The sequence below is a fragment of the Egretta garzetta genome, unplaced genomic scaffold, assembly GCF_000687185.1.
Source record: "Egretta garzetta isolate BGI_Z169 unplaced genomic scaffold, ASM68718v1 scaffold768, whole genome shotgun sequence".
NCBI lineage: Eukaryota > Metazoa > Chordata > Aves > Pelecaniformes > Ardeidae > Egretta > Egretta garzetta.
Window position 1 is genome coordinate 382,869 of NW_009260594.1, and position 25,672 is coordinate 408,540.

Sequence of the window (25,672 nt, forward strand, 5' to 3'; positions counted from 1 at the left end):
AAAGGCAGGCTCCCGGAGCCCTGTTACTGATGCTTCTAGAGCATGGGAGAACCTGGGCCGTGAAGCGTGTACACTTTGCACAACCACTGTGAAGGCCATGGCATTTGGTATCAGTTGTGTAATAGTCCTGGGTCCTGCATACTTAAAAAAAAAAAAAAAACAAACCAAGAAAGAAAATGCAAGACGTCATTTCAATCTAGCGAATGTTGGCAATGTGTAAATATGAGGATTCCTTTGATGGGACAATTTGTTAGAAAAACGCTACATAAATGTTATCTTCCACCTGTATGATAATCAAATCTTTCGGCATTTCAGCATCTCGCCCAAAATAACTTTGTTATTTTGAGATTATAATGTAACCATAGATAATTCTACTCAATGCATCTTAAAGCTTCATAAAATAGATTTTTCAAACTTCTCTTATGGACTTTTTATTTATTTCATAATAAACCTTTGCAGCAAGACTGTGTTTTCAGCTGAGTGATGATCAATTGTTTTATGTGAAACGTATTAGTTTTTTGTTTTTCCCCCCCAGCCCCCCAATCCTTGCAGCTAAACCTACCTCTTCAAGTAGTTACAGAAGTAGCAAAAGGAGCAGAATTTCCAAGCACCCACAGGAGAGGTTTTCTGGAATCTACAGCCAGCCTTGGTCTCTACTGGCTCACCAGCACTTTAGGAATCTCTGCATTTCTGTGGTTCTGCTCGAAGTTAAATAATGGTTGAGTAAGTAGCTAAGGGTAGTATTCAACCTATTTTTCTTTCCACAGTTAAATCTGGCTTTTATTTGATTTCATCTCAGTTTTGTCTATATTGCGCATACAGAAAAACTAAAAAAAAAAAAAAAAAAGCACCAGTGTCAGATGGAAGCCTTAGGCTTTTTCCCCCTCCCACCTGCTCTGTAACTCCTGCAGGAGAACTGCAGACAGCTTCCTTTGAGGAGCTGTAACTGCTGTTAAGGGGCTGCCACAGCACAGCAGAAGACAGCCTGAACAGAAAGGTGCAGCCCCCCTTCTTCCAGCCCCTTCAGGAGGGGAGAACGTGGCATCTTCCCGGTGGGGGGGGAACTCTCCCTTCCTTCCAGCTAGAAGCCAGGCTGGGCCTGCTCTTAATGAGAAAGGTTGGCTGGAAACTTTAGGAAAGCTTCCTCTGTATCTGAACAGGCGTCTTCATCGCAGCTAACACTACAGCCCCCTTTTAATAATAAAAATAGGTTTGTAACATTTATGTTGCAGAAAGCACCTGTATTACACACCGCTGCAGGGCAAGATGTCAATTTTATTTTAATATTTTATGGTAGGGGAGAACATTCAGAGTTGATGTGTAAGCTTTGATGTCCTTGATGGAAGTAACATGAGTCATCAAAGAAGATGGGGGCAAGAAAATGAGATGAGGTATTTCACCAGATGAAGAATTCTGTACTTCTGAGACAGCTGTAACCTCTGAGTCCCCTTCATGTTTGCCATATCCAACCACCTGGAAAAAAGTTACCAAAAAAGAAATTTGGCTCTCAGCTTCTCTAACTTAGATCTCATTCAATGTCCATGCGCCCTGAAAATTAAATAAGGATACTTAAATGTGATTCAAACAACAACAATAATTAGAAATGCAGAAACTATGAACAGCAATGTGGATCACCACATCAGAAGTTAGATTACAGAGCTCTTCTACCCCACCCTTCCTGGGCAATCTGAGGTTATTAAAGTTTGGTATTTCAGCAGCTGGCAACCACTCACGTGCACGCTGAGCACTTTCTTCTTGTTGCTTCTGTGAGCTTGGAACCAGGTGACCAGGTCCGATTTTGTAACAGACTTCAGAGCTTCAATCTAAAACCCACAGGAATCAGGTTTAAGTAGCACAGGGGTGATTCCAGTAATTTTAAACATAAAATACAAACTAGATCCCATTTAAAATGTTCTTTTATCTAAAATAGCATGTAGTTTTAGAATCGCCTGATTTAAGTTTTGCATTTAAAACTGCTGCAAGAAGGAACTTGTGAGGGTTCTGTTTGGCATTGCTCAACACCACGGAGGGACCACCAACCTCGCGGGCAAGCCTGTCGAAGAGATACTGCTGTGTCACAACTTCATTCCAGTTCCTGTCTACTTCTTCTCCGAGATGGGAGTCTTCACATTCTTTAAGTTTTATCAAAGCTGTAACCTACATTTAAAAAAGACAAAACAATTAGTTTCAAAGGGTTTAAAACTACCTTAATTTTCTGTCACATTCACTGAAGTTGGAAGAAAACCTAAATTACATTAACAAGGTGGTTCATGGCTTTCCACCTTAACTAGAAGTGGCCAGAGAGCAAATGATTAGAGGATGACTGCAGAACAGGACTGAAAGTGAGTACTTTGTCCAGAAAAATCTCAGAAATGGGCCAGAGAGCTGTCACCCAGTCCTCCAGTTTAGGTGTCATTTAGCAGTTGAAGGAAGAGCTTTCAAAATCAAGTTTTACCTGGGTGCTAAAAGCATCTTCAGTTAAATGCTTGATTTTCTCTTCAAAGCAAGCAAGGAACTCCTCTATCTTCTTGTCAACCAATTCAGAACTAAAAGAGAGTTACAGAATTCAATTAGGCAGGAAGAAGCAAAAAACTGTTACTGAGGGGTAAAGCAGCAGCACAGCCCCCAAATGACAAGGAAATGCTCAGGGACAGGCTGGCTTCCCTCCTCCCCTGAAAAGCTCATGCAGCTGTGAACACCATCTTCTCCAGGAATAAAACCTAGGCTCTGATCTTTAGTTCTGTTCAGTCCTGTTCCAACACCAGGGCTGGAGACAACCACCAGCAAGAGGAGTCGCTGCTGTGAGGCTGCTGGGGACCTGAACTGTGGTTACCTGACAGCAGCTGTGACCCGATCCAACAGAACAAGTAGAAAATTAAGTGAAACTCCCTCAATAATAATTCTTCAGCTGGATGTTGTGTACATACACCACTTACTTACACAAAACACAGCATGCAAACATGGTCACATAGTTTAATGCCTCGCTATATCCTGTGAGGCTCAGATGTTCAGTGCCTGAATACATGCAAAAAGTCCACTGGCTGCCTTGTTAACCTTGACTTTTCTAAAACCAGTTGCCATGAATTTCCTGTGCTGAAGTCGTCCTTACTTGGACAACAGCTGCTGTTTACAGCTGGCAGACCCAGGAGACCCCTCAGCCCTGGCAGCTGAGCCGCCGCCAGGTGGGCATGGTGGACACCGTGCAGTAAGGGTGCCAGCAGCTCAGGGGTGACTCCTGCGGCCCAAGCCTGGTAGCAGTGACCAGCATTAGCCACGGAGTGGGCACTTACTTACTTGTATTTAGTTGCCTGGGTTGCTACTGTGACAGAGAAGCCAAGAATCCCAGAAGTATTCCTGCATGTAGGGTACACGTGGTAGCTTAAAAAGAAAAAAAAAAGGGGGGGGGGGGAGAAAAGACACTGTAATAGTCATTCCACAAGCACAACTAAATTTCATTTACAGGACACACTACAAGTTAAAACTGTTGGTACTTTAGAAAGAAAAATCTCAGATACAAATTCTCAGTAGCCTTCCTTCCTTTATTTCCTGCATCACTGCACGTCAGTGTTTTCTAATTTTTAGGAAATCCTTTTGAGCTTGGCAGAGTATCTCTGTCTGTGTTCCCATAAACTTAATTCCTCAGAGTGACAGACCCACAGCTGTGAAAAGCCCGTTCCAGTTCCCTGAGGTAGAAGGGTGCCTCTGAGGGAGGCTGCTGCACACCACAGAGCCGCTGTGAAACCAGCCCCGGGAGTGGGGAGCCGATTTAGGAAGCAGAAGGAACAACCTGATGCTGAATAATTCTGAGCTAACACACTGGTAAGAGATGCAATTCTTGCAGGCCTCAGAAGCAACTTGGCTGCAGCTTGTGTCAATGGCTGCTCTTGGATTTGATGTGTTCATGTTGCTGTCCCCATTACAGTAATTGAGGAATTAGCCACTGTGCTGGAAAGGTTTCCGGAGTAAAAGTCCTAGGGAACCGCAAAAGTGGGTGTGTAGGAGCTGTCCTCTGCTGTGAACTCACCCAAGGGTCTGCTTGGTTCTCAGGAAGTCAAAGCAAGGCTCTTCCATGTGCATCTGAAACGGAGCACAGATGTGTTACTGCAGAAGGGTTGCATCTCTGCAGCCACCCCTCAGGCTCCACCCAGATCACAAGACATGAAAACCCCTGAAGTGCTGCCTTTCCAACTGCACCCACTGCATTAAGAGAGGTCTCAGTCTTCTGGGTGGGCAGCTGCAAGAACGGTCTTCTGTACTGTCCATTGCTGCAGCAGTTTGGGGACCCTATCCCAAACACTCAGAATTTTAAGCAGAGTGAGCAATAGATTGGTGCTGTCCCCTTTGCCCCATTTAGCCCCAGGGTCACCTCTTGGCCTCAAGCACCGTCTTCAGGGGAGACACTGAAGAGTCAGGAGACACAAACACTGACTTACCACAAGCAGCTCCATAAGGGTATATTCCCTTAGGTTCCTGGCACCTGACTAGAAAGAAAATGAAGAATTCAGGGTGATTTTGTGGAGTTAAATGCTGTAGTTCAGACCAAGGTGACAGCTGCGGCACACACCTCAGCCTGACTGCAGCACCAAATTACAGTTCACAGCAGGGACAGCTGGAGAGTTCTTGTTTCCCGTGGGGGTTTCAGAGGAGAGGGGAGGGGCTCAGCCCAGGACCATGACGTCAGTGGTGAGGACACCAGTAAATCACCAAGGCACAAACCCAGCTACTAGCACAAGCACAGGCCAGGAGGGGAAGATGCCGTTTTTGGGGAACGCCACACGCTGCGAGAGCCCACCTAGGTTTAGCCTCTTAGGCCAAGGGCGCCCGCTTACGTGAGGTTTCAGTGCACTCTCTGTAACACCCCTGTCCAGAGGCTGCTCTCAAGACTGTGATGCAAGTACAGCCCCAGCGGCAGCAGCTACCAGAGGGAACAGACCAGCACGCACCAAGCTAATGCATTACCTGGTAATACACTGTCACTTCAGAGTTGGCATCGCCTTTGTTGAGAGTTTTCACCTTACAGAGCAGATGCGTATTTGGCAAATCCACCACCCGGAACTGAACAGGGCAGGGATGGGCCAGAGGAGCGAACTGGAGCTTTCTGAAGGAAGCACAGACAGCAAAGGGTCAAACACCCGCTCACATCTTAGCCCAAACCAATACAACACCCAAGCATTTACACAGTCTGACATCATTTTCCCCTTCCCCCAACCAGAACAACATCCTGCTTGAACTGCCACGATGGACAGTTGCCTCCTGCAAACACCAGCAGCCCTCTGTCCAGGAGGGGGAGAAGGGAATTTGCATCGCTCCCACCGTGGCCACTTCCTCCAGAAAAGATTGACTTGATTATAGTTTCCCCACAGCGCAAGAGTCAAGAGATACTCACTGAACAACGTAATTCAGAAAATCCTTTGCTTCCTAGGAGAGAAAGCATAAACATAAGTTTTATTTAGAAGAGAATTATTACCTCAGTTCATAGCCATGCACCACAGTGCATCGCTTGAGAAAGTGACCCCCTGAGGAAAGAACAGCCGAGCTGCATTATGCCACCTACATCCCCGCCCCTCGCCTTATCCCGAGGCCCTCCAGGCACCTCCGCACCAAGCTGCAAAGCAAACAGAGCCTCCAGGCAGTTCCTTGCACTGTAACTTCCCCAGAAGGAGAATGCAGAAGCCAGAGACATAGCGTCAGCCATCACAACAGCAAAGGGTGCACACAGGAGGAGATAAGGCCCCTCTCTTGTGCATGAAGTTGGAGCTCTGGGAAGGAGACTCTTGGGCTTAAGTGGAAGAAATGGGAGGTAAGAGAAACAGTACAACTGGTGTAGGAGTTACAAGGTTGCACGTGCCACACTGTCAAAGGAGCTTAGCTCACACAGAGGCTGCAGCAACAAAAGCATTTTGAATGAAGGTTCTTCGCAAATCATGATCAGATTATCAGACCTTCTGTTCCACAGCTCAGGAGGGGACAGCTGACCTTGCAAGAATCTGACCTCCCAAAGGACATTAGCACGTTTTCTTTAGGAGGCTTTAAACAGTTTGAGGACAAACACCAGCAGCTAAGAAACTTTTTGGCAGAAATCGTAAGGACAGAAGGTTTCTCTCCCATGCCACACCCAGGCACTCAATGAGGCTAGATACATGGAGCTAAGCCCCATTATGACCCTATTTTAAAAAGTCTGACAGGACTATGTGTGACTTAGTCCCAGGGTAGAAGACTTCGATGAATACTGCAGGTGTTTAACAAGACTGAAGATGACTGGACCTCAGTGAGGTTTGAACAAACCATGCAGGCAATCAAATTTCCAGGATAAATGTACTTTGAGGGAAGCCTCCTCCTGTGGCACCACCATGGCAATTTCTCAATATCAAATATATCAATACAGCAAACAATACAAAAAACGGGGGCAGCAGGGGCAACAGGCTACAGGCATTATTTCCACCACATTTTTCCCTCTCTGCAGTTTAAATCCAAATTCCTGAACAAACCTCCCCGGTGGCTTATCTAGACGAGCGTTCCTGAGTTGTTAGAGGCGCAGCTGCCCTGTACCAGCAAGCCTCCAGACTGCCTGCACAGAGGAGGCAGTCAGCTGGCAGGCGAGCGCTGGAGTTGTGGCGACTGTGTCAAAGCGCGTTTTCAGACGAGGTTTCAGCGTGTGTCAGCTGCTGAAGCTGTACTTACTCTGCTTGTGAAGTTCCCTTGTACGAGGCCCTCTACAAAGAGCTGTGATTTAAAAGCCTTAACAAAGGACGAGAGAGACTCAATGGAAAGGCCGTTCATCAGCGTCTGGTATTTATCTATCATGGACCACCTGCCGTGCTCTAAAATCAGGAGACGCACATCCCTGCAATGCAAGAAGGAAAACAAAACTACAGGCCATCAAGAGCTGTTTAATGTAAGAGATCCCGTTCCTGACGCAGGATTGCACTGGAGAGTGGGCGATCGTCCCCAGGAGCATTGCTGTGGGTGATCCTGCCCTCCCTCAGCACCTGCTGTTGGCTACAGGTCACCTGAGTACAGCAGCTACCTGGATGTCCAATTTACCCACACACGTGATATGCTAGCTGCAGAGCTGCTGCTTGAGCTCTCTAAGCCACAAGCTAACCCTAGGACAAGCCTCCGTGAGCACAGAGCAGCAATTCCTGAGCTCTTCAGCTCAGCCTCAACACCTACTGCCCAGCCATTTCTTGCCCTCCCCCAGAACTCACTTGGCCAGAGTCTCGGGTTTGATGAGGATGTTGAAGTATGTTTTCTTCAGCTGCTCTGTTATCATTTCAAAAACTGCTGGCGTAAAACTGAAGTCAGACAAGTAATCAATGATGAGCTGAAATAGAAGCTGTAAAGAAAAGAGTTTTAGGTCGGGGTGGGGTTTTTTGTTTGTTTTTTAAAAGAACCAATTTAACCTTAATCCTATAATAAAAAAAAATCATCAATATTTGGGCAACATAAGAGACGCACAAGGGTTACTAAAGCACATTCCTCAGTTCTGTTAGCTGTTCTTCCCTAAACAATTCTATACCAAATTACAGTCAAGTTTCAAAAGGACTGCATTTTTAGAAAGTGAATGAAATAAGCTCAATATCCCAAATCAATGAGTTTCCACATTCTCCTGAAAGAAATGTAGCCTGTAACTCCAACACTGCTGTATTAGATATTCCAGTTTTTACTTTTACAGATGACCAGCACGATGGCATTGCAACAAAGCAACATGCGTGATTAAAAAATACTCAGGCGATGCTATTTGCACCTCTGGCTTTTTCTGTTAAACCTCACATTAATAAGCCTGATAGATGATTGATGGTCTTGTTAAAGCTCCAGTCAAGCTCTTACAATGAAAGTCTAAGGAAGTTTGGTGGTTCTCTCCTCCCTTCTTTGATCACTACGTCCTCTCTGTTTGTGCGTGCCATGTCTTACACAGCCAGCGTGCAGAGAATGGGAACAGGGATCCCCCAAGCCTCGTAAGGTAAGCTCTTAGCAACCCAACAAAGAAAAACTGCACCCAAAATGAGCATGTTTGGCAGCTGTGTCTCCAAAGTCAAATTGTAAACAAAGCCTATTTTCAGACCTACTTCTCCAGACAGTGTGCAAAGAGCCTTAGCTTATAGATGGAGAGGCTCTAATGCTCTAAAGGGACATGGAAGACTCATAGCTCTTTTGAAAGGAAAAGCTGTTAAAGTCTTAATGGAGACACAGTTATTAATTAAAGGAAGATTTCTTTTAAGTCAGCTTGGGGTCAACAATTTGAGCTTATTTAGTGAATAAAACTATACCTTTATACACGTAAGCACATGAAAAAGCATTTGCTGCGTTATCCTGTATCTGAACAGATACACAAATTTTCCAATTTAAAATACCTCATCTAAACATTCAAGCTCCAGCTGGCTAGGCTCCAGCTGCTAGGACAAAAAGCACATACACTGGAAAGCAGCATGCACAGAAGTATCTAGAAGATCAGCAGTACTCACAGGTAGTTTATGATTGAATCCTTTGACTCGAATGACTAAGCCATGCTCTCCAGCTACTAGCTTGTATTCCAACTGAGCAACGTCCGCTTCATACGCTGGTTCACCAAGATTGTGGGTAAGGATGTTTACAAATGTATCAAACAAAACTATGCTGGATGGAGAAAAGGGCAGAGGGTTAAAAAAAAGAAAAAAAAAAGAAGGAACAGAAGAAAGATAAAAATCAAACCCAAGGAGTTTGATGGTACACACAAGTTCTCCAACAGAAATGAGTATTTGAGTAAAATGAGATTCAAGAAGAAATTTTCAACAAACTTGGAAATACAGAATGCAAGTTTCCTTTTGTCTAGAAAGCACATGACACTACTTAACATTTTAACATTCAACTATTCTTTGCAATGAATAAGATTCCAGCTTCACGTAATTTAGGATTTCTTCAACGTAGGAACGCACATTGTAACATGCCGATGCTCAAAACATTGAATAATCACAGAAAATGAGATTATTACACTTTGTGTAAAGGAAGGCGGGATGGATGGACTCAGTTAAGCTGAAGACTTGAGTAATGAGATGACTATTTATCAAGATAAAAAAAAAAAAAAAAAAGCTGTAGCAAATCAGGCTACAATATGTGAAAACTGCAGTCCGTGCTTTCAGATTTTTGTTATTGCCTGGATTCCAATTCAAAGTTCAAACTAACAAAGATGAAAACAGATTTATAAAGGCTTTCCCAAAATATTACCTGTGCAGGTTTCAGCAGGCTTATGACAAAAGCCCTGTGAAATTTGTTACAAATGGCAATGCTAGCCTAAGACTAGCAGAAGTGCAGAGCTATAATCTTGAGCTGTAACAGTTGGTTTCTAAATGCTGCTGATAGCCTCTTCCCCCGCTCCTACAAGCTCCCAATTGCTGGTTCAAGACACGACGGTGGACTGCTCTTTTCAGGACCAACTCCTTCTCCAAGCAATTCCTTCTGGTATGTGCACTGCTGCTGTTCTATGATTTTTTTTCCCCAAAACTTGTACTGGGGAGTAACACTCTGTGGAACTATGCATCTGTTTGCTACAGTACTGACTTGCCGTGGAACCACCCTCGTCAAACTACACATAAAACCATGAAGAAAGTGTAAGAACATGGAGAAAAGGAAGCCTTATTCGATTCCAGTTTAAAATTAATCTCTCTTCGTGGTTTTTCACTAGGTATGGTAATTTAGTTACTCTGCATGATAAGCATAAATACTGTAATCCTTACTTCTCTGCAGACTGTTGTATCAATGGAGAAATCAGATGAAATCGAACATAACCTGGTGGGGAAAAAGAACTTAAATGAGCAGTTGTATAAAAAGTGACAGCTTTTTAAGGTTAAATATATTTCCATCAGGTCGTTCTTTGGTCACAATTTGAGTCTAATAAAAATGGTAGCTCAGCTATAAGAATATCTTTGCTTATATTAAGTAATCATCAAACATCTTCCCTTTTTCACTCCAAAATCTTCCTTTAAAAATACTAAATATTAGAAAATACAAAGGTGTTCTTTGAGAATACTAACTCACATGGCATGACCAATATAAATGAAAAGAGAAAACTCCACAAAACATCTGTTTAACAGATGCTAAAAGTTGTGAGATTCTGCTTGAAAGCAGCAATGTCTTTTCCCCATTTGTCTCAGATCCAGGCTGTATTTTTCTCTTTCTGTAGAACAGACTACAGTCTCTTCTAATTAATGTGTTCCTTCATTTTCAAGCCCTTCTCTCAGTATTGTATTACCTCTGCCAAATTCTGTTTGCCAAATTCTCTCCATAGTCTGACACATTCAGAAGTCACTACGTTTCAGTGATTCCACTTTTTAACCTGAGGTATCAGCAGGGTTTCTTTGTTGCAACGTAGTTTACCTGCTTATCTTCTACTGGTTAAAAGGACCACAGAAGAGCTGACAGTAAACACTGGGTTTAATGGTCATGGGTTATTTGCCTTCAAATAAATTCTAGCTGGTAAAAACAAGGACTTCCTATTCTCTAGAAAGCCCTGCAGCGTTTACCTTTTGGAATTTTGAATTTATCATCCTTCCTGTACCAGAGACAGCCTTGTTGTGTGCTTAGTGTTTTGACTGGATATTCTGTCTCGGGGCAGTCGGCAACTTTCAAAGCAAAGTCAGTGGCTAACAAAAAGAAAAAGCAAACCAAAACCAGAAGTTAGTAGGTTTCACAGCCACAGCCAGGCTACATGCATAAAAGTCTTCAAAATTATCAACAAAACACATTTTTCCCCTCCCAGTTTGCTAAATTATACATGATAATGCCTCCATGGACCCAAAGAACATTTATTTTTCAGTTCCACATCAGAATAGTGGCTCAGCAGCAGGGCAGAAATGGTGATGTTGCATTCCATCCAGGATACAAGTTATGGGTTTATTTTCATTTGGTTTTGGCAACAAAGCCAGATGGTATTTAGATGCTTTCAAAACGAGCAGGATTAAGCAAATAAAATTGCTCTTCTCGGGTGTCCGGAGCTCTGTGTTAAGTCTCACTGATTGTGTGAGGCCTGCTCTGTTATAGCTATATGACCTATAAGTCTACACTTTAGAAAAAACTCAGTTCTTATTTATAAAAGAATATTAAATAAAATTCAGGTGAACAGAGCTCCCACATTTTTTAACTTGCAAAACCAGGTTGATGTTCAGATGGAAATTAAGGATTGTTTCTAAACCACAGAAAATTCCAAATCAGTTACTGGGGGAAGATTTCACTCATGCTCAGATGTCTTACCTATATATTTGTTTTCTTCTGGAAGGTGTAAATCTGGATTTAACTCAAAGTCACTGGCCCATAAATCACTCCAGTACTTGTCAATATCTGTTAAAAAATGTGAAGTGCATTTAGTTGAACAGGAAAGTAATGCTATCTTATTTCCTAGACCAGTTCTCTCATCTCTTGGCTATCTCCGTGAGGATTTGTGGTACAATAGGAGTTTCTTAATGTCACCTGGTTCAGCTTGAATCTTTCTAAATCCCTTCCCACGAACTCCCCTGAAGCAGCCCTATTAAAAAGTAAATCAAGCCTGCCTGCATTAGTGATCCAGCTACCAACACACCCTGCCCTTCATTGTTTGTGTTCTTTTCCCTGTTCAGGACTTGAATGGCAGCCAAGGGGAGGGCTCCCACCTCCTAAACCAACTGTAAACTAGGGAGCGGGAATCAACTGACACCAAACAAATTAGAATAATTACTGAGTAGGACAGAGTATTTGACTAACGATGAGGTCAGTTTAGCACTGCAGATTAATTTCCCTGTGGTTTTATTTTGTGTTTTCGCCCTTTTAATATCTCTACTGCATGAATCAGACATTCTCTAAGTTTCTGTTGTTGTTTTACCTTCCACGCTGTATTGTGTTCCAAACCACCTCTCTTTTAGATGACACTGGCCTTCATTGGCAGCAGACAGCAAAACGAGGTTGGCTCTCTGAGGACTGAGCTGGTTAAGGGCATCAGCAATGATCTACAAGTTCAAGACAATACTTCAGTTCAAATGCAACTCTGGCTCTGCCTGACCCAGCAAAGACTTCTCAGTTGGAACACAGGAAGAACAAGACATAACAAGCTTACAAAAAAAGGCGATTTGCTTTCTGAGTATAAAAAATGCTTCAATTAATATAAAAACTGTGCCTGTATTATGCCTAATTATAAGTGCCTACATACATGCCTATATTATACAGTATGCTCATATTTTCCTTACATCAAAACATGTAATCAGAGTTCAAAGAATATTTACCTCAGGCTTATATTCAAACAAGAGTTGGTCTCCTGTCAGAAAATCCTCCTTCTGAAACAACTGCATGTTCTCACAAAGGCTTTCCACATAATCAACTGGATCTGTCTGTAAGCAAATAAAGCAAGCTATTTTTCACATAATCAGAAAACTAAAATATCAATTTTCTGTTCTGAGAAGAGCTTGACTGGTTGGGTACGTTGAGCATGAGTTGCATGCTATGTTTGTTATGGCATTTGCTTTCAGTTATTAAATTAAATATATTTCATAACCATATCTAAGGCTCAGGACTCCTCTGAGAATCCTGAAATATCAGACACATCACCTTTGTAGAATAAACCTTGAGCATGCAGTTTACAGTCATTAAACCTACTAGGTTAAAGACCCAGTAGAATGCACTCTTTGCCTCTGGGGAACAGAAGCAGAGTCCTGCAATTCAAGATTTAAAGTGATCTAGAACCTGGAAAGAGCAAGCCAAGGAACTGCTGCTGCTGCATGAATATCTCAGATTCTGCTCCTTTCTTAAGTTCTCAGCCACAACGTGAGGAGGAATAGAGTCTACTATTCAGACATGGGAGTATAGATTGTCTTTTAGCAGTGTAAGATTGCCTAGTGGAGAGCATTTTGCTGAGTGCTTTCGGGTTTTTTTGAACCAGCCAGCATCATACTGTAAAAGATGCTGGGTCCAGATAGAGACCATACTTTGCTTGAAAAAAGGAGAGTTTGACACATCTGTGTCTTATAAACGTAGTGGAAAACACAACCAAGAATTTATTAAGACACTCTACACCTGAGGAAACATTAGACCTCTCGTGGGGCACGTAACTGCTTAGCCCAAAGCCATGCCTCTGTGACCATTATTCTCTAGAATGTGCACATACCAGCTCTTTCCAACAACCAGAAGAGTGGGGTGCCATGACTGAGTCATTCGTCTGTTCCTAAGATGCATGATCCTGTCACAAAAGCACACACACACATCTCTGTTCCTTCCTTTCTGAATTAAATCCCTGCACTGTCAGTAACCTCTTAACGATCACTCAAAATCAACTGGCCAAAAAAGCAGGACTCTTAACAGCAGGTATTTCCCCAGTGTAAACTCGGGTGTTTTCTATCCCCCCCTGGCTTGCTACTGGGAAGTACACAGTCTGTTAGAGCAGTAACAGTTTTGGGGAACATAAAATTCTAGCTGGGAGTACTAAGAAGAACCAAGACAACAAGTAAGAACCTTTCAGGACTAAATAGCTTTGCTTTGATGAAAAAGTCAAACTTTAAACTGGACAACCTCTGTTGGCAATGATTAAAGACAGAATCATAAAACTGTATGTAGGGCAACAGACATTCATTCCTGTTATGTCTGATCTACTAAATAGCCATCCTTCACAGATTTTTAGTTCTTCTCTACTGTTCTGGGGAAAGCTTTTGTTAGGAGAAGACAGTCTGCTTTAATCTCATAATAGTTGAATTGCTAACGAATTCATAAAAGTTGTATTCCACTAAAAAAACCACCACATGGCAATTTAAAAAGATGCATTTGTAAATCAGTGTAAACTTGTTCCTACCAAAGAAATCCACCGCTCTGTTATCTATCACTTAGGGTTGCTGGCAGCAGTCCTAGCTGTCTGTATCACTTCCAAATACCACTTCTGCTATCCAAAGGCCACTCAACACTCAATATCCCCCATATGTTATTTTGAAGGCAGAGCTACAGATGCAAGGATCTGCTAAAAATGGTATTTCTAGCATCCTGATGCTCACAGCAGACTGGTGGGTCTTAAGAGTGTCTGAAAATACTTGGAGCATCTGGAAAGAAAAAACCTCCAATTTCAGTATTTCCTATTATTTTTTTTCTCCTTCCTGCATCTGTGTACCTTAAAGAAACCAAACTTCAGTGACGCTTTCATGCCATATATGTAGTATATGGATCTGTTTTCGCAAAAGTAAATTTTAGCGCCATTCAAAAAAACCCAAGTTACCTAGTAAGAAACAGAACATGGCTAAATGTAGTCAATGAAGTGAGACTTCTCAAATTATCTAAATTGTCTTCCCTTCTTTTTCTTTATCTTTAATAAAAACAAGTAAGACTTTTTGTTAATTGCTGTTTCAATAAGCCAAGGAAGATTTGACACAAACCCACATTTAGCTGTGTAATGTGTTAACAGCAGAGAAGGGGGTCATTAGCATCCGGGCCTTTGGGAGGCCAGGTCACCAGCAAGCCACACCTTTCACACAACATTACTTCTCTATTCCCAGAAATCAGCAGTACCAAAACAGCTTAAAGGAAGTTATATCAGGCAAAAATACTGAAAACAATTTGCAGAGCACTATTAATGGGCACAGAACTTCACACCCAAGGGACTAATGATTAAAACTGAAAAAGAGCCTACCTACCAGGTAGAGAATGAAAAAAGTAACATTTAATTCTGATAAAGTCACAATATTTCTCTGCATAGAATACAAATTCTTTCAGCAAAATACAGCCTCATTAAGTGCATAATCTGTTTCTGGTTGAACAGAAATTTGAAAACGTGTTTCAAAATTAACAAGAAATCTTTTTTATGGGTTACCTATATCAACACAAAACAGTGGATGAATACCTGTTCCTGGTAGTGAAATTCATTAGCTTCAATCTTCTGGATTTCTTCCCATATTCTGTAAAGGAGGGAGAATAGAATAGAAGTGGATTTCCTCCGTTATTCCACAACATTTATCAGGAATCTGAAAAAAAGCGGTCTTCTAGGAAAGGGTGAGTTCAGTGATTCATTGAAGTACAAGACATAGAAGCCAGCATTACACACACTTCCCTTCCATACAGAAGGGCATTTGAAGTTCTGCTATTTTCCAAAAGAGGAACAGACTTAACTAACAAGGAATCAAAATCTGATACCAAATTAACATAAAGGCTAACACCAGACACCACAGTCCTGACTTACACAGATCTGACTCAACAAATTTATTTAAATAAACACAAACCTGTACCTAACATCTACACTAGTTCAGCTCATTAAAATTAGAAATTGGATCACAATAAATCAAACTAAAAGCACCATGAAACAAGTATAAACATTTAGCAAATTCATTTTGAAACCTTTTTAAACTGATAGGTTCCCCACACAGACAAGCTTTACTACTGACTCACTGTTTATGCTCTAGTAGCTCCACAAAAATTGCAAATACTACAAATAAAAGGCTAATGGAGAAGGACAATCTCACAAATAACCTGATGTAGCGGCAAACACTTGCCTTTTTTCTGGCCCTCTTTTCTGCAGCATCTTCACATACTGAAATACAACATGGGCCACCTGCAGACAGAAAGGAACAGATTAATTTTTCCAGACATTAAGAAAACAGTAAGAAAATCAAGTTGCAGTAAACCATACCTCATAGAAGTGCTTGTAACCTTCATCGGTCAAAGTCACAGAAATGCTGAAGATGGAGTAAGTAGAGTTCTGCTCAAATCCTGTCTCACCATTTCCTCCATATAATGCAAGAGCCCAAAATCTATGGAAGAGTTAAGAGTTACTTACTAATTGCTCATTTCAGCTTTATTTGAGCTTAGTTACAATTAGCTTTACTTCAATGGCTTTCAATCCGTTTACAGTTTACACAAAGCTTCTCCAACATAAAGATGTGAACCTCAGGATACAGAACTTATGAAAAACAGTGAAAAAGCCAAGTTACCTTTTCAAGATCTCCAGTCACAGATACTGCTGATCCATGGATCACAGACCAAAACCCACTTATTTCTTACTTGTGTCTTTCAATTTAAAGAATATCACTACAAAAAGGCAGACTTGGGCTGCTTTTATATAGAGAGAAAATATAGATACACAAAATAGAGTTTGCCTTTATTTTAATGATGGCAAAGCATTTAATAATTATGCTTTAAAAAATACATACTTTTTCCTTAGGAAAGAAAGAACACTGCCTTTGCCTTCATGTCCCACCAACCAGGAAATATAGTGAAGAGGCTTCACCCTAAAAGAAAATTTGAAGGAGATTAAATGCCAAGAGGTAATACTTTTCACAGAAAGAACTCAAATCACTAGACAAATGACTAAAATAGACACTGTCTGTTTCTTCGTGGCAAGTTTTGCATTTTCTGGCAGCATTAGGATAATAAGCTAAAAATGTAGCAGTTCAGAACATAATGACTGATCTGAGTCAGTGAGGAATGACGTTAAATAAGCTGTGTACCAATTCCACTCAATTTATAAAAGGAACCATATCTGCATCAGTTTAATTAATTTAAAAAATGTTCCCCTAGCTGAATCAAAGTAATCTGTAACACAAAGGAGATTCTTTGGTTTGCTGTGAAAGTCAATAAATTATTTACAACATAAACATGGTAGAAGTAAAATGCAGCACCACCGTACCTGTAATACTGTTCTTGTGGAGGAAGCGCCCAAGTGATACTCAGTGAATGAACTTTCCTGATTGGAACAACTGAACACAAATAAATTTATTGAATATAAATATACATGATTAGACATAAATAAGAAATTCTACGTGATGCAGAAAGAATGGTTAAAAGTTATTCAGAACCACACAGAATTATTCTCACAGAGAAAATATGAAGCTACGTATTCAAAACATTTAAACACATTATTTTACTTACCTCTGTAAAGCTTGTGAAATTCTGGTGTGTCAAAAGGCTGAGTCAGATGGCCAAAGCTGGGTTTGGGTAAGCCACTTAAAAGCAAAATTAAAGTGTGATGTTACTGGCAAGGACTCAAGGCTACACTGAGATAATCACAAGACGTAAGCATCCATAGCTCTGACATGACAGAGGCGGTACACCAGACAAGTAGAAAATGGCCCTTAACAAAGGGTGCAGCCCAAAATCCACCCAGCCCAAAGTGGAAGGCAACCTGGCATTCACTTGCACTCTGCCCAGACAGCAGAGTAATTACCCAAGATTTAGATGCCCCATCAATTCCTCCCTCTCCTTCTGTCCAAGGCAGTAACAATAAAAAACTTGCTTTTGTAACAGGGGAAAGGAAAGCCAGGCACACTAAACAACCTCCTGAGTTGGCCCTGGATTCACAGAACCCTGATGGATTGTCTTGTGGGGAAGAAGGAAAGAGAAGGACAGGGGTTGAGAGAGACAAATGTGTCTCTGTATGACATTAGACTTTCACAAGTGCATTTCCATGCACCACAGAAATAAACATCTTGCAAAAGCAGAAAATGAAAAGGGAAATAAAATGCTTTTCAAGTTAGTAAAGCTTTTGCAGAATCCCCTTTTTAGACAGCACATTGGAGTGATTTATTAAAAAAAAAGGTCAGGTTCTACCCAGTTGCCACCCTGAGATTGATGCTTAAATTCAAGGTATGGTCTTAATTTATTTTGCTGCTAATTATTTTTGACATAAAGCAAAGATAAGAAATGTAAAATGATAATCTAGGTTTGAGTGATTTATCATAGAATCAAGGTATCAGTATGAATTAAGCAAACTGCTGCAAGTTAGCACCACACAGCTTGCAGGCTAAATAATTGTTAAGCAAAACAAAGTCTTCCTGAAACAATTAATGCCAGTCTTTAATTTCCAAAGTTGCCCATTTTTTTTTCTGGATAAGGATGTTCATTAACAAATGTTAGTTTCCTTAACTTCTCCTGTAAGGGATGTTTTTTAAAAACAGTAATTTTAAGAACAGATAATTTTATAATTTCTCATGCCTTTATGGATCAAAAGAATCTTACTTATTTGGGATCTCAGAGAAGATTTCTGTCACCCACTTTTCCAATGTATCCAGTGTTTCTAATAAGGAGAGAAAACAAGAAAGCCAGAAATGTAATTGCCTGAAGATCTAAGACAAATTCTTTATCTTATCTCACCAGTTATTTTAAAGAGGCTGCAAGTCAGTGTATTTTAAAGTTGCCAAGTTCTAAATTACAAGCTTCAAAGCTGTCGGTTTGAGCCAATTCTTAATATTCACTGAACTGTATCTTTGGTCATAGCTCTGGTTTTGTATATATTGCTGAAATCTCAGGTAGATGCAACTGGGATTTAAAGTTCAGTAGTATCTGGCGTGACTGTGAAAAGGAATTACCATCATAAGGATCTACGAAATCACCAGTACTTGCTACTCATTCTATCCCTCTAGATCCAGAACATCTGCAGCAGTTTTCACACCTAAACACAGTCCTACAATGCTAAGAATTCCTTCCCCCCCATCCTCTCTTTCCTAAAGGAAATGTGTCAAGAACCAGCAGTTTAATATTTTTTTTAAATGACCAATGGAAGATTGCTTGTTTAAGTGAGCATTCTGTATTCCAAGAGTGATGCAGTATATGCTAAACAACAACAAAAAATGCAGCGGGTGGGAGAGGGGGGAGAAGAGATGGGGACGGGACTCAGTTTCTTTTCTTTTAACAGAGATAGAAATGCAAAGTTGACCTAGCTGGCTATCAGTTCCCATGCTTTTCTTCCCAATCACCAGAAGAAACAACATTACAATCCATCGCTATGTAAATGATTGTTCAAGAGGCATTCAATGCCCTAAGAATTTTACAGTCTAGACAGAAAAGAAAAGCATAGAAGAAGAAAAGAGTTGCCGCCTTTATTATTACCAACCCCATTTTACAGATGGGAATTGCAATCAGCTTCAGCATTCAACAAAACCCCTAAGCACAAACCTAACTTGAATGCACACAATTATTTATTTTCAGCACAGGTCTTTCCTACATGCTTAACTTCTAAGAAATGTATTTCTTTTATTCTCAGCAGAAATGACCCACAGGTCTGAAATTCTTTGCTGAAAGGAAACTCAATACCATTTGCACAAGATTTTTCAGTCTACAGGGAAAAAACTTAGAATCTCTATTCTTCCAAGAGGAATGTGTTTTATTTTAAGACCTCAATTGAAAGAGCCCCAAACATAACAAGACAACTGAGAGAACGAGTCTCAGTTTCCCCATCATTTTCTGTGGAGGTTCACTGTTGATGGCAGAGAAACCAGTAGCATTAAGTCATTTAAGTGGTCTGACTCTACATTCCTACAAAATTATTTTTTAAATATATCTTTGAGATTTTACATTCTATGTTAACCTGGAACCTATTCAACAGTTTCAATTAAAAGCTTGTCAAGAAGTGGCAGGATGACAATAACACAGCACAATTGCTCAAGTTTCATTTGCAAACCAGGCTAAAATCTACATATAAATACCTCCTGCAGGACTGGACAACCCACTAAACCAGCTTGGGCTACAGCTGAACTGGTGCCAAAAGCACTACACCAACAGCAGCAATGAGCTTGTTTTTAAGGAACAACTGATGTTACCTTTAGATTGGACAACTAAAGTCATATAGTGAGCAGAGTAATGGCGCTGCCAGAAGTCCCTCAGTCTGGTGTAGGTATCAATATTATTCATTTTGGGCTCATGCTTGAGTGTATCCGCATTACCTGTAAACATTAAAATGTGGTTAGTTATCTAGACATCGGTTACGTCAAGACCAGATATACCGAGAATTTCTTTTTCTCCCCTGGCACTGAGTCTAGTCATGGTAAGGACATTAAAAATACCTAATAGAAATCTGGAGTTAAAGGAATGTTAACTGAAATTTAGTATCTTCCAATTTCTGGTTCCTATTACAAGGACAGTTGGTATTTATATGACAAGGGAGGACAGAGTCCTCTTGCATTCTCAGATCACCCATACCGCATACTGCACAGCACACTGTGTTGCCAGCTACTCCCTCACAAATGGAACTTCCAGAACAGGGGAGAGGAAAATATGATGTTCAGTATATGTCACTACAGAACTTTATAAAAGTTATCTACATTTCAAAGCTGGCTAACCGTACTACCCATCACACTGCAACTTACATGCTCACCAGCATCACAAGGGGGAGGGAGCTAGGACTCTGTATTATCCAGGAGAGGAAGGACAAATTTCCTTTCTGCTCCACTCACATGGCTGTGAAAGTCTACTTCTGCAAGTTCAATGGTGAATTATTTATTTTGAAAAGCCTCCTTAGACACAAATCCAGAAACACTTTACTTTTCCAGGAAATTTTAATAGCAAAAAACAAGCTTAAGCAAGACAGAGATGACTCCCTTTATATTAACAGAAAGCTACACGATTATATGCCTAGGGCAACCCAGATTTAACACCAGCAAAAAGCAGTACCAGAATGAAAAGTATCTTAAGGCAGCAGACAGCTGCATTTATTCCTGAACGTTTTACTGTAAAATGAATAATTGCTCTAATATTTCTCAGCAAGGCTAGTGTGATAAGATAGCTCATGCTAGTGCCTCTTAAGTGGTTAAAAGTTTACATATTATCACCACTTTACAACATAAATTCAGAACTTACCCCAGAAAAATTTCTTCATAGGATGTCCAGGCCTGGCAAGACTCCCAAATAGCATCTCCTTCCTGTTTGCATCAGAGGGTCTTGCTAGCTGATACTCTGTTAATTTAAAGAATTTGCAGTGGCATGCATCAAAATTTGAGGTCGTGTTCCCCCAAAACAAAACAACAACCCCAATCAAACTGAAAAGGAGATATAACACACAGATGTAGACTGAAATAGTTTTGTTTTAATGTGTGATGAAGTAGTGAAATAGGATAAGAAACAGGACTTGCTAGCAGTAATGAATATAAGTCAAGAGAAGACAAAACCGTAGTTCGTTGCCAAGAAGTACAGAAAGGGATAAGGATGGGAAGCATGTAAAGTCCCAACTTGTCCCATCAGAATGCTCTTAATCCAAGAAATTTAACAGGAACATAAGGCCACCAATATTCTACAGAGTCAGGCCCTGCAGAAAGGGCCAGAGAACAGTTACAAACCTGGTTCTCCCATATATCACATAGAACAACTTTTAGCCTAATAATGAAATAAGAAATTGAAAGCCAAGCAAGGCAGTTTCCAGAAATGCAGTTTCACAATCAGCTTATGCTAATCTAAATATGGCATTCTGCCAAAATCAGGAATTCACTCTCTCAAACTGCATTTTCCTGTTCCTGTTTTTGCTGGTAATAAGAAACATGCACAGGAGAGCTGTAAAATAATTATTTTGCCTGGGTTAGTCTGCAAGCAGTTCATCAAGCTGACACAGTTTACTGGGCAGCTCATTACTACAGTGTCAGTACAAGGGAAGGAGTGGGTCTGCATGATGAAGGCAGTGCAAGCAAAGGCGTAAGAGTTGAAGAAACCACACCTTAACTCAAAGACAGGTCCTTGTTTACACTGACACTTATTTAAATTCAAAGATCAAATTGCTCAGTTTTCCTTGTCAGAAGACAGATGAAGATGATTTGGATTACAGATCTGAACCCGTCAGTATATCTGCCAATAACATTTTTTCTCTCAAACAGTGGAGTTTTATAGGCAGCCTCAAAGTACTCATAACATACTTGAAAATCAAGTGAACACTCTGCTCCCTTCTATGCAAGGTTCAATTTCCTTCTGTGAAGCAAATTTGTAGTTATTAAGGTGTTAGAATAAGGAGACAAGCACAATGACCTTGACTTATTGTATTTACTCCACAGATGACTGTAGAGAGCACTAGGGCTCTGCTGGAGCTATAGACATGGTGTTCCCTGTTTCTTTAAGAAGATGGGCCAAACACACAAAAAAGATAGTCTTACCGCTGTCTACAGCCTCAACTTCTCGGTCTATTGCATCCCTGATCATTAGCGGGTGAATGAAGAATTGTGCCCACCTACGAAACAGAAAAATTCATAGGCTTTTCTTCAGTGTCTATTAAGCTAGGGCAAAAAACCAACAGTTAAAACCAACATCCACTACTTTTAGTTTAGAACGTTGCTTGTCTTACTACAAATTATAGAATCATAGAATCGTTTAGGTTGGAAAAGACCTTCAAGATCATCAAGTCCAACTGTTATGTCATTCTTGACTGTACTGTCTTAAGGAAAGATAAAAGCCAGTTTTGTGATAGCATCAAAAACCAAAGGGCAGGGCTCCCATGCTCCACAGAGTAAGAATGAATTGGTTGGATACAGTAGGGTATGACACTAATAGATGTGGGAGTATCTGCCTTTACATCCTGAGCATGATCATACCAGACCAGACAAGTGATCCACCTAGTCTGGTTCCTGGCTCTAACAGGGACCAGTATCAGATGCCTCAGAGGAAATCCTTGGTTGTTCACTAAGAACAACATGACCATACGGAAAGTTTCTTCCTAACTCCAGGCAACAAATTTTTGATTTATGTCCTGAAACAAGTTTTTATATCCATTACAATTTTATTATCTATTATAAAAGTCAGTGTTGTCATCCAGATACATATCTTCTTCTGTACCCATACAGAGCAGAGCAATAGAGAGGGACAAATCTGCAATGAATGGAGACTCTGCAGAAGGCTGCCAGAGAATCTAATATTTCTATTTTATTTGTTGAATTTTTTTAATGATGCACTGAACTTGGTGAAGCAAAAGGTCAACGGTCACACATTGTTGACAGAGTTCTATGGCTACAGGACCTATTAAGATAAAGACTATTGAAAGGTGATGTCTTTCGATTTCTTTAGATCCACAAGTGCTTGAATGAGCAGAAATCATCAGCAGCATCCGTTTATCTTCTTTCTATGAGATCCTGTTCTACAGAACTCGTAATTGGTGTGTTCCCCTCAACTAAGTGAGCTGCTGTGACAGATTGCAATTATATTTTTTTGATTATTCTGTTCTTCCAAACATCTAAAAGCTGAACTAATCTGTAAATGAAAGCTGAATTTGGCCCAGTAAAGTAAAATTTAGGCAACACTTGCTACAATGTGCAAACAATTGTTCTTGGAGCCACCACAGGAACGTACTTTGATCAGAGTAAGTTCATAGTGGAGTCCACTCTCCTCCTGAGGTACTTTACAGCATCAGGACTACTCAGCTGACATTCCCCTGTGAACAAGTAATTTCCTCTCACTGAAGGAAACCAAGCCAACAGGTGGAGCCCTGTCGCACTAACATATCCCATAGCAACAAGGAGCAAGCTAAATACTTCCTGGCAAAAGATACATACTTGATTGAATAACCTGGACCGGGTTAAAACGTATCCTTCTGAGGCACACATTGTACCACAACTTTCAAGGCCACCCTTCACACTTCCACCCACTTTGATGAATTAGACTTGGAACAAAAACAAAACCAAAAAATTAAAAAAAAACCCCACTAACTCTACTAGGACAGATATTTCAAAGGATGAATCACTGGGATTCTGGGAGCATTTACCCTCCAAACAGTTGTGACACTGCATAAAATTTCTCCTGTCATCAATGCTACTAGTTAAAGGGTGGTAAAACAATCAAAAAGCTACATGCATTAAGACTTACATGTGGATCTTAAGTAATCACAGAGCAGCTACATAGGCACTATCTCAAAAACCAGTACGATATTCAAAGGGAAATCATATTTCCTTATATTCGATATCCTCTGTGATAGTAGGAGTACCTATGGAAGTTCAGCAACAGCCTTAATCACCCCAAAATGAAGAACTGAACATGCTTGAGGCACACACAAACATTCATTAACACCTAATCACCATTTATGTGAAGTTACCTATCAAGCGCTTCTTTGAAGTACTTCCTCTGCACATCAAACTGGAAGACAGTCCGCTCGCAGTCAGTCGAAGCATTGTCGCTGCCCCCATGTTTCTTCAGAAATGCATCAAACCCATTCTCATCTGGGTACTTCAAACTGCCCATAAAAACCACTGGAACAAAAATCAGCGAAATTGCCAAGATGATATGAATTTGATGACATTAACTGCAGCTATAGCAACCCCTCTTCAGCACAGTGTTACCTACAACTGACCTACAGCTCACCTGCAGAGGCTAACTACTAAATAGCAACAGACTAACGCAACAGAATGTAACCTGCCTTTAGCAGAAGGCCCAAATAGACTGGAAATAACAGTGCCTTTCTAAGCACGATTGGCCTCACTCAGTCAAGAGTAGCATTTTAAGATAAATCTGGTCAGAAACTTCACATGCTTTCCGTGCCTGTTAGTAATAACTCATCATCATTTACTAGAGAGCTAAAGGTCTGTAGCTCCAGCCTAGTTTATAAAAACATAGGTAACATGCTTCCCCACCCCGTTTAATGCACTGCCTGCCAAAGAGTATGAGACACCTTCTCCCATATTAAGAGTTCTTTATTAAATCAGTATTTTTATAAAAACACAAATTAGTTGAACTAATGAAAATAAGTTATGGGGTAGCTGAAATAAGAAATGATAACTAAAATACTACACAAATTCAGAGCTAGGTAGCAGTCATTTTGCACGGCAGTTGGAGAAGATGAAATGGGAGCAGATACATACTATGTTCCAGGAAGTGTGCTAATCCAGGCAAATCTTCGGGATCAGAGAAGCTGCCAACAGCAACGCACAGGGCTGCTGCAGACTAGAGAAAATACAACACCCTCAGTAAAAGCTGCTTCAAGAAACACTTCAGGAAAATGACAGAAGTCTAAGATAAATCAATCAGAACAGGCAGAATAAAAAGCTCTAGTCCAATTGCCTAATCACAAGGTTTCAGAGCACAAGAAAGCGCATTGTATTTTTTCACCCTATAGCTTTAAGTACATACCTGCTTTTCTGTACAGCCTCTCTTTCTTGTCTCTTCCTTTTCAGCTAGCTCTTCTAATTCACTGTCATCAGGATCATTGAAATCATCATTATCTCCATCGTCATCCTCACCTTCCTCCTCATCATCACAGTCCTCATCATCAAAACCTTCTCTACCATCTTCAATCTCAGCTCCAGAGTCATCATCTTCATCACTTTCCTCTTCAGATTCATCATCATCATCATCGTTGTCGTCGTCCTCCTCCTCCTCCTCCTCTGAAGATAAAGCAGCTGGGGCACCATCCAAATAATTCAAATCCGAAATCAAAAGTGCACATAAGCCATTCTGCAGTTTGATATACCTGAAAGAATAATTATTTGCAATGAATACACTCATTTCCCAAATCTGAATTTTCAGAATCACAAAAAATTCTATGTTTCCTACAATAGTTCTGTGCTCTTCAACTGAGATTTCCTAATGAAAATCTAATGTTAGCTAAGAAGGTGAGTGGTTTTATAGTCTCAAAGTAAAAACACTCTTCTGCTATTCAACTGCTATAAGAATATTAAAGAAGAAACTCAAGGTAGGAGCAGAAGCCCTTCTCCCCGTAAGGTCAGGGACACCGATCTGGGCTTTTATTTCTCTCTATGTGAAATATTAAGCTACTAGCAACCACTCAGAGAAAACTTCAGGTACTCAGAATAGACAAACCCAAACTTCAATAGCTTGTTACGCTTCTCAGGCTCTTGGAAACACGTATTATGTGACAGAAGTAAGATCTTAGTCTTTGCCTCTAAACAGGCCCCAGGGACTCCATTTTATTTGCTTTTATCAGTGCTTTCTATTAAATGGGGCCCACAGACGTAACAGGCATGCGTTAGAAAGGACAGATCTTCTCCGCAGGCTTAATAAAATAAGT

General features: G+C 40.7%; 1 protein-coding gene across 1 annotated transcript; it reads right to left on the reverse strand.

Moving 5' to 3' along the window:
• Positions 1-39: 39 nt before the first annotated feature.
• NRDC (nardilysin convertase) lies at positions 40-25,149 on the reverse strand. The gene is made up of 30 exons (XM_035900201.1): positions 24,775-25,149; positions 24,507-24,588; positions 23,744-23,897; positions 21,819-21,892; positions 20,542-20,637; positions 19,506-19,628; positions 17,926-17,983; positions 16,840-16,913; positions 16,598-16,667; positions 16,122-16,199; positions 15,602-15,722; positions 15,465-15,523; positions 14,819-14,873; positions 12,228-12,332; positions 11,831-11,954; positions 11,227-11,313; positions 10,500-10,619; positions 9,714-9,765; positions 8,466-8,616; positions 7,209-7,336; positions 6,682-6,844; positions 5,387-5,418; positions 4,960-5,098; positions 4,434-4,481; positions 4,025-4,077; positions 3,295-3,378; positions 2,456-2,546; positions 2,041-2,157; positions 1,734-1,823; positions 40-1,473 (listed from the first exon to the last, which is right to left on the reverse strand). Exons 1-30 carry the CDS (start codon positions 25,147-25,149, stop codon positions 1,276-1,278), a joined length of 3,201 nt encoding a protein of 1,066 aa, XP_035756094.1. The 3' UTR covers positions 40-1,275.
• Between the last annotated feature and the right edge of the window lie 523 nt (positions 25,150-25,672).